Here is a 9409-nt window from a genome sequence, read left to right as displayed (position 1 = left end):
GACCTCTGATCATGCGCGTGGCTCTCCTCTGGACTCTCTCAAGCTTCTCCACATCCTTTTTGAATTGCGGAGCCCAAAACTGGACGCAGTACTCCAGCTGCGGCCTCACCAAGGCCGAGTACAAAGGGAAAAGGCCGGTGCCATAGGAGAGTGGTGGGGTAGGAGCTCACCCAGCTGTGCCCTGCTCCTTTCAACATCTGCCACCACTTCCCACTCTAGGCCCATTCATGAAGGGGCCAGGGTGGCCCCTGTGACTCGGGGGAGGTCGGGGGTTGAGTTGAGTTGAGCTGAAAAGCCTGGTCTGCCTGCAGCAGAGCATGCTGCTCAGAATGTGACAGCTGGCAGTGCAGATGTGCTGCAGGTTGGAGGGCAGCAGTAGCAGCAGCAATTCTCAGAGGAGCAGCTAGAGACACCACTGGTTTGCAGCAGGGATGGGGAGCTAATGGTGCGGGGAGGAGAGTGCTTTACTCCTTACACACTAGCTAGGTGCTGCAGAACCCCTCAGGGGATCTCACAGTGTGCCATAGAACCCCAGTTGAAAATCACTGTGCTACATTTTCCCTTAGATGATGATGTGGTAGATAATTTCCTGGAAAACAGAAAACAATGGCAAGCTGAAGCCCCACAGACTGTTCTGAATTTTTTAGCTGATGCTGAGGTCACATCTGTCTGCTCTACAATGGATGGAGATGAACTTGGTATGAACTTATTTTTATTGCTTACTACATGAATACAAACACCAACTAAATTCTGTCAGTGGGTTATAGGCACTTAGGATGGTGCTTGATTTGGGAGTTCCACAGTAAACCGTGCCTTGGATCTGACATGTTTGATTGGAATAACTGAAGTTATCACATCTTAAATCAAAGGATACAATAATCTTCCATTCATGTTAATGTGTCAAGCATTTTGTGCCTCTCACAAAGAAACCCAAAAGCATTTCACATCTCTTATCAATATTTAACTAATGCTGCAATTATGAAAAAGATTGGGGCTTGCTCTACATACGTGTACAAAGCTGGGACAGAGGGTCAGCAGCTGTCTTCCTTTCCTTTGAAAATGTGCTCGAAAGAAACCAGACTTAGGCCTGGTGTTCCTGGCATATAAAGATCAAGGGGTTTCTATAATAGAGTCCCCCAAAATGGAGTGAGGTGGTCTTATCTGCACTAATATGCTGTAAAGAGGCCTTCCTGAAAGTCCTTCTGATACCAGTTATCTCACAATGCCAAGTCTCTGCATTCTCTAAATCAGCTAAATATCTGGGACTGCTGCTGCTAATGCCAGAATGGGTCCCTATACATTGAATTTTTGCAGTGCCTCTATTAATTCAGGCACAACTGAAAGCAGTTTCTAAGTGAATGAAGTTCTGGGCTCCCGTTACTTGTACTTGTGAGTGAAAACTCCGTGAGCACCACTGGCTGTTGAGATTAGGCCCAGCTAAAAAAACCAAGGCGTACATGTTTTCCTGGAAAGACTGCTTATATCAGAGCCTTAACGATTTTCCTCTTCCTTTACCTCCAAGCTTCGCATTTTAAAGACTTGCCTCATACCTACCATTCCCTTAACCAAGGCAAATTTGTACCAGATTTCCATTGGAGCCTGTTAATCTGTAGTTGTCTAGAACAGTGGCCCTGCAGGCCAGATCAGTCCTGGGGGCCTGGAACTGCCACCTCCAACTTCTTGCATGCTGGGGTTGGTTCCTGGCAGCCCAGTGCTACCTCCTATCACCAGGATTAGGTCCAGGGTGCCCAGCACCACCTCTCCTGCTGGAATTGGGTCCCAGGGGCCCAGCACTGTTCTTCCCCACCCAGATTGGTTTCTGGGGGCTTGGAGCCACCCCTTCCCATGCCAGGATTGAGGCTTGGGGGACCACCACTGCCCCTTCCTGCTGCTAGGATTGACTGCCCCCTCCCATCCCACCTGCCAGGTTTGGGTCCAGAGGGGACAGCGCTTCTTCTAAACTGAGCATTGCTATCCCTACATAAAACTGCTCCATGTGCATGCTGCACAAGTATCCTGGGAAGGGCTGTGGCATGCATGCACTCCTGCTTCATTAAAGCTTTGTGAAAACCCTAAAGCAGAAAAGTAGGCATTCCTTACAGTATCAGTCTGATCAAATACTTCAGACAAACAAACAATCCTTAAAAAGGAAAAATCCCAGAAGGAAAATGACTTGAACTTACCGGGAGCCAAGGAAATTATATACTCCCATATAAAAATGAAAGAAGTGTTGAGACTGGCAGACAGAGTGATGATGCCAGATCAGTCATGGCTTACTGCATATAGTGACCTTCAGTATCTCCTATTTCAAGCTGGACAGATTATTGTCATGCCTGAAGAAACCCCAGAAAGCAGGAAACAGTGGAATCAAGAAACACCAGGGACTCTACTGAATATATTAGGAGCAGCAGAGCTGTCTGAGGACTCCTTTATCCGGACTGAAGGGGAATTTGGTAAACGTTTGCTTTGTGAATTAGAGGAATTGTCCTAAGAATTTCTAAAAAAAATGAATGATAAATATATGCTAATTATGTCATAATGATATACATAAGACTTTCAGCATATCCATAAAGAATTTTTCTTTGGCACATTATCCATGTGACAGGTGACTTGTGAACTGAACACAAACTTTTAATCAGCTGGAATGATATAAGAGTCAGTCAAAAATTAAACCCTCCCCCCCCGCAAAATTGGTGTCATGCTGAAATATATTTCAGTGTAGCCTGTTGTCACTGATTGCTGGATCTACATAGTCTTGCTGCTTGTTGATTAACATCTGTCCATATTTCATTAAGTCTCTCATTCTAGGTGAAAAGGTGACTTGGGCTGTTCATGAAGCCATGATAGTTCTACATCCCCCACCTCATCTTTGAGTATGAATCTTTTTCTTAGGGCTTCCTTTAGAGGATGTAGCAGGTCACTTAGAGCCCTACGTTTTCTGCAGGGCAATGAGAAAAGACCTCAAATTCAAGGTTTCTGATGGTTACTTAGGGTCATGCAAGCAGAACGTGGAGGAGCTTCGCAATGGAGGGGCAGTTAAAATGGTTGGCTTCATATTCTTGCTGAGCAAATTGCAATTCGTCTCAAGTTTTAGGCAAAGCAGAAGTGCTCACAGCACAGCTCTGACAGATTCCAATGAATCTGCTAAGTACCTTGTCACAACAAGGACATAAGACAAGAAAGAAAAGAAGTGGACCCCTTGCTTAAGAAGTAAGCCACACAATTGCCTTTGATACCTCAGAAAACCAATAGAAAGATTTCATTGCCATTCAGTCCCTCTGCCAACCACAACAAAAATAGAATAGAACTGTTCCTTGATGCAATTAAGATTCTAGCTGCCATTTTCATAACTGCTGAAGCCAACTGAGATGGGACCAAAGCTCATAATTACAGTCTGACTGGTACTAACATTCAAGCTAGAGATGGAATATATTGCTAGCTGAATTGCAGCCATAGATAACCTGGGGTTTCTGGTTTTTTGTTGTTTGTTTTTTTTTGGGGGGGGGGGGGGGGTTGTTTTTTTTAATGAAGAAAACAAAAACCTACAGTCTACTGAAAAATGTTTTTTTTGGGGGGGGGGGGAGGGGTTGACTGACCAGTGTGTTTATAATTGACCTCCTTTCTTTTAACTTTTAATAGATGAATAGTCTTTTAGAGATAAAACTTTAGGACACCGGGTGAAAACATTCAGTGGCAGATGAAATACAGTCTCTTCACAAAACCAGTATAGCTGAATGGAAAGGAATTGATTTGATACACTTGGCAGATTTTCTTAATTATGGGATAAGGACTGGTCATGCTGGGAAATGCAGCCCCTAGTATTTTAAAAATAATGATCTCTGGCAATCAATGTTTTATCAAAGTATTTTCCAGTTTTGAGAAAATTTGATCTACATTACAAACAGAAATCTGTTTTTTCCATATGCTAATATAAATTGCTGTATATTTTTTGTAGCATAACAACAGCTGACTTTAGGCCCCTACCATGCTGTATCACAGCTTTCTGACATCAGATTTAAACCCTTAATAATCCATATAGCAGCATTGTGATGTACTACTTAAAAATTCATAATAACATTTTAAAATATCTAAATTTTGACAACACGCATTTTAAAGGGTGACTAAAATACAAACTCCTATTCAACGTAATGCTTTTGTAAAAATACTTTAACTAGGGCAGTTGAAAATAAATAAGTTTTGCATGCACAACTGTAAATGTCAAAACCCAGCATTTTAAATAGATTATAAGAAAAATTCATTCAGTTAAATAACCAAAGAACTTTGATTTGTTGGAGCAACCCCGTTCTACAATAATGTGACTCCCTAACCATAGTTTGGTTTAAGTGTCTTAGAAGTATAAGACCTGACTACTGAAACTAGGCAGACCCTGAAACTAATGCTCGTAGGATAACAACCATACCCAATTTATCAATTTAAACCAGCAAGTACAATTTTTGAGCACACTTTTAGGACTTTTTTTCTTCCAGCTTGCTTACACTTGAGTTACTCAAATGATACTTGAGTTACTCAAATGATCAGGTTAACTTCCATCAAATCATTTGGAATCAGGTCTCTAAATCAGGGGGTTTCAACCTTTTTTAACAAGTGTACCCCTTTTGGTGGCAGCTGGATGCAGGATGTTCCTTGCATGTGGTGGCCGCCACCTACTGCTGTACCCTACTTTCCCACAGCTGGTTGCATGTGCGGTTCTGCGGGCTGCTGATGGGCCTCGTGCACAGACAGTCGTGCACCTCCCATCAGCAACACGCAGAGCCGCTGCTGAGCAGCGCCTTTGTGGGCTGCAGAGGGATACTGCTGCTCTCGCCCTGCCTAGCCCTGCTCCTGGGAGGTGGCAGTGCAGGGTGGTGGGTGGCAATCACCACGTGTGAGCACTCCAGCCCCACATCCGTTTGCGGAGGGGTACTGCTGCCCTTGCACTCCCCCGCTCCATCCCCATCTGCCTGTGTGTACCCCATCACCTTTCCACATACCCCTAGGGGTATGTATACCCCCAGTTGACAACCCCTGCTCTAAATAACAGTAGAGCAAGCAGCTTTTTCATATTTCAGTATCTACTTAACTTTCAGATTTCTGTTCCCTTCTACTTTCAAACACAAAGAAGAATATACCTAGTTAGTGAGTTACTGGGCATGTCTACACGTTCAGTTAATGTGCTTTTGATAATGCGCATTAAAGCTAGTACCTCCATTGTGAGGTACTAGAAAAATGTGCATTAATTTATTTTGATGTGCTATAGCTAAAGAGCACCATTTTTTGTGACACTTTAATGTGAATTAAAAAAGCCTAATGCATGTTAAAGCTCATCATGTGTAGATGCGCCTACTGATATTTATATTTTTCTGTGAACAGGAGCAGTGGCAATCAATGAAGTACATTATGTTTTAAAGAAATTATTTTCAAGGTTTTCTGTATTGGCTATAATTCACCTACATATAAAGGTACAGTTTCTCCTTCCTCTCTAGAAAGACTATTAACACCTTGGTTGCCAAAAGAGGATAAGGAAGATAACTCAGAAACAGGCTCTTCTATTGATGTTGATGAAGACAGACTGCAGCCAAGATCAGATGACGATGACACGTAAGTTAGTGACATTGATAAGGTGCCTTCAGTCATGTTATTCCAGCATAGAAAATAATTGTATCAAATGTAGTTTCCTTCTTTTATGAGAATCTGTCTCACAGGCAGCCTTTGCCCTTGTCCCTTATAACATGAAAGTAAACAGAGACTCTTCTTAGCTAACACCCTGTATTTGTAAACTTGTCAATGTTGCTTTTTAGTTCTGTAGTTTAATTTATTTGTGAAAACCTGCCACTCCTGCTGTCTTTTACACTATTAGTAAACAAAAATACTAATACAAAAGTGATATAATACCAGCTGATTGACTCCCAGGGCATCAACAGACATGAATCCCCCTCCCCCTAACACTTTACTAAACAAGGCAGCATGTTAGCTTGACCCATCTCCCCAGCATCTGTATAGATCTAAAGCTGATTCAATCATCTATTAGATAGAAGTGCAAAAAAGCCCCATTTAAGTGTGTGATATATACAGATGCTGAGTGATCCAGGTCAAACTAATATGATGCCTCTTCTAGGCATGTGCTGCACTCAGTGTGGATGGAGGTACACTGAGCTCAAGTAATACACCGGGGGTTTTTCCCCACATCTGTAAGCAGCCGCAATGATTTACAAGTAAGAGTAGTGGGGCTTAATCTAACAGTGGCACAAGGACAGGGAAACACTTAAATCTCAGACCCAGCTTTTATCCTTCTCACAAAACAATTTAAATGAAAGCCATGTGGCCTCAGAAACTAGAACAGCATGAGGCAAGGATATAGGTAACTGATATTGGTGTCTCTGTTCCTATAAATGTAGTAACTTTGAAGAATCAGAGGATGAATTGAGGGACGAGCTGGTGGAATCCCTGGAAGAAGTAGTAACTTCACCAGCAGAGGAAGTTAAAGAAGTTCCAGTACATTCAACAAATGAAGACAAACCGAAAGAAAAAGAAAGCCTGGCAAGCGAAACACCTGGAAGCTCCGATGAGGTTTTAGACAATTACCCTGATCTATCTACTGCTACTGTGTATAACAAAGAAGATGGAGGCAAGGCAGGAATCAGCTAAAACAAATGGGTAATTGCTGCTTCAGGACTTCAGTTAAGTTACTGGGCATTACAGGTACCAAGATTTCAACAAGTGCCTAATGTTAAACTCCTAAATAAGTGTCTACTCAACAACTGCTGAACACCCATTGGAATCAAATGAAATCTAGGAGGTGTTCTGCACTTTTGAAAAAGTCAGGGCATTTGTTCAAGAACCTCAACTCATTCTCTTAAAGCCTTGGCCTAGACTGATAGGCAATTCCTGCTTAGCTCTTCTAGGTTGCCTCTCTGGCATCTCTGCCAAGCCTTATAGTACATTTCTGAATATGTGCCTTCTTCTTTTGAACTTTCATGCAAGAATAGTGTCCTTGTTAGGACACTCCTATTTCCTTATCTTAAAACCCATCTGTTGGGAGGTTTCTGAGTCGTCATCAGGAATCCTGTTTTTTGCTGATAAATCCTCCCCCCACCCCAATTTTCAGATTAAAAAAAAGTAACCCCAAATCCACGTTTTTCTTTGATCGAAATGAAATATTTATATAAGTGGCGCTTCATTTTAATCATGAAAAAATGTGGATTTTAAGTTACCTTTTTAAATCTGAAAATTGGGGATTAAAAAAAAGTTAGAGAAAACCAGGATCCCTGCTCATCCGATATAGATTGCAACTCATGCTCTTAAGTCCTTTTCTAGGCAGAAATTTATATTTTGACATGCCCTGCTCTCAGTGCATATGTCATTGTGTATTATTTGTTTTATTTCTATCAAAACAGTGGCAGTAGATTTCCTATGACTAAAGTATAGGGGTGCACCGATAGAAATTTTTTAGGCTGATACTGATGGCTGATTTTTAATGAGCCATATTGGCCAATACCAATTCAGTTGTTGATATGCAGTTGGACAGTGTTGAGAGCAGCCGGGTCCAGCTGGTAAGTCTGTTGTGGGGAAAGGGAGTGGGAGGGAAGGAACGTGGGGATGGCAGATAGAGGCCCTGGTGGTGAGGAAGGGAGGGACAACCCCTGCTGCCGAACAGAACGTGGGGGGGCATGTGCCTCTAGATTTGTGTGTAGGGCAAGGGGGCCTCTATCTGTCCTCCCCATACCCCTTCCTCCACAACCCGCTTACCAACTAGACGTGGCTGCCCATGTGCTGTGCTGTGGTGCGGTTGGAGGTACACATGCAGCATTTATGAGCTACATCAGGCAAAAAAAGCCAATTGCCAATACAGTCAATTTTCCTTATGTTGGTGCTGATTCGATATGGGACCAATGTATTGGTGCACCTCTACTAATGTATATGGATTTCTAATTATAAAAAAGTATGCAGGAATGAAACGCATAACAGGACAAAGCACAAATGAATGATTTCCTGCAGAAATAAGAGATTTTATTTTATTTTTGTCCTTTTTTGTTTGGCTATAATACTTAGAAGCCCAGAATAAAAAGCACCACGCCACCACCAAATTGACTTCATTGGTTTTTTGCCCTTCTCCAACAGTTTCTCTGTTAAAATATAAGGGGAAAGCTTATATGAAGTCATAAGAGCCTGGGTCTTTGTTACTATCTTTAACATTAAAAAATGAAATTTGTTACTATAGTATTTTAATTAATTAGTAAATTAACTAGATCAGTGTAGTATTAGCAAATATTTTACAGTAGACAATGTCAAGTCTGTTCCCTATTTAAACATGCTCTTTCAGCTGAGGATTTTAACTTTCCTGAAAACTTCAGTAGAGGACAGGAAGAATAGTCGGGGAAGCACTGAGGTCCTGGAGGGGAGGGGAGCCAGGTGTCCAATAAGAGGGGTCACGCCTTAAGGAGACGATCCTCCAAGCCCAAAGGGAAGTAATCCCAACATGGATCCAAGTGGGCAGGAGGGCGCAAAAGCCCCCATGGCTCATCAAAATTATCTGAGAAAGTCTCCTAGCTAAAAGGGAGGCGTACACCCAATGGAAGGGACGGGCCATCACCAGGGAAGACTAAACTGCAGTTGCTCAGGGATGCAGGGTGGCAGTCAGGAAGGCCAAGGTGGAGATGGAACTGGGACTAGCTTCCTGGATTAAGGATAATAAGAAGTCCTTTTTTAAATACATAGGGGGCAAAAAGAAGGTTCTGGGAAATGTGGGCCCCTGCAAGACACGCTAGGTAATTTGGTCGTCACACCAGATGACAAAGCTAATCTATTTAATGATTTCTTTGCCTCCATTTTCCTAAGCAGGGATCGGAACAGCCACCCCCCCCCCAGGCCCCCCTTAAACTCCAGGGGAGGCGAACCTAGGCCAAGGGTTAGTGAGGAACTAGTTAGGGAACTTCTGGAGGGACTGGATGTATTCAGGTCAGCTGATCCAGACGATCCCCACCCTAGAATACTGAGGGAATTAGCTGAGGTCATTGCAGCACCCCTGGCATGGCTTTACGAGCACTCGTGGTGCTCTGGTGTGGTGCCAGAGGACTGGAAGAGGGCCAGTGTGGTTCCCATCTTCAAAAAGGGGAGGAAGAAGGACCTGGGAAACTATAGTTAGTCTTACCTCGATCCTGTGTAAGTTTTGAGAGAATTATTCTGGCACATGTCCACGAGGGGCCAGCAGGGGATTTCATGCTTAGGGGCAACCCACGGGTTCATAGGTGGGAGGTCCTGTCAGACCAACCTGGTGGCTCGGTACTCGGGCCTACACTGTTCAACATCTTCATCAGCGACTTGGACGAGGGGGTAAAAAGCACCCTGTTCAAATTTGCTGATAACACTAAGATGTGGGGGGGAAGTGGGCATGCTAGAAGGAAGGAATAGG

The 9409-nt window shown here is 43.1% G+C and overlaps 1 protein-coding gene across 5 annotated transcripts in view; it reads left to right on the top strand.

Annotated features, from left to right (window-relative positions):
- Positions 1-9409, top strand: part of NEK5 (NIMA related kinase 5) — a 49373-nt gene that overhangs the window by 38630 nt on the left and 1334 nt on the right. For 3 of the 5 annotated variants that reach the window (XM_019529989.1, XM_019529991.1, XM_019529988.1), the window contains 4 exons: positions 567-698; positions 2313-2453; positions 5466-5598; positions 6396-6654. In XM_019529989.1, the coding sequence (XP_019385534.1) occupies positions 567-698; positions 2313-2453; positions 5466-5598; positions 6396-6645 (656 nt within the window). In that variant the 3' untranslated portion in view covers positions 6646-6654. The remainder of the gene's footprint in view (positions 1-566; positions 699-2312; positions 2454-5465; positions 5599-6395; positions 6655-9409) is intronic. The other 2 variants (XM_019529990.1, XM_019529992.1) reach the window with 2 other exon arrangements.

The sequence above is a fragment of the Crocodylus porosus genome, unplaced genomic scaffold, assembly GCF_001723895.1.
Source record: "Crocodylus porosus isolate Cpor-Errol unplaced genomic scaffold, CroPor_comp1, whole genome shotgun sequence".
In the NCBI taxonomy this organism is placed as follows: domain Eukaryota; kingdom Metazoa; phylum Chordata; order Crocodylia; family Crocodylidae; genus Crocodylus; species Crocodylus porosus.
Note: the sequence above shows the minus strand (reverse complement) of the source record. Positions and strands in the feature narration are given on the sequence as shown.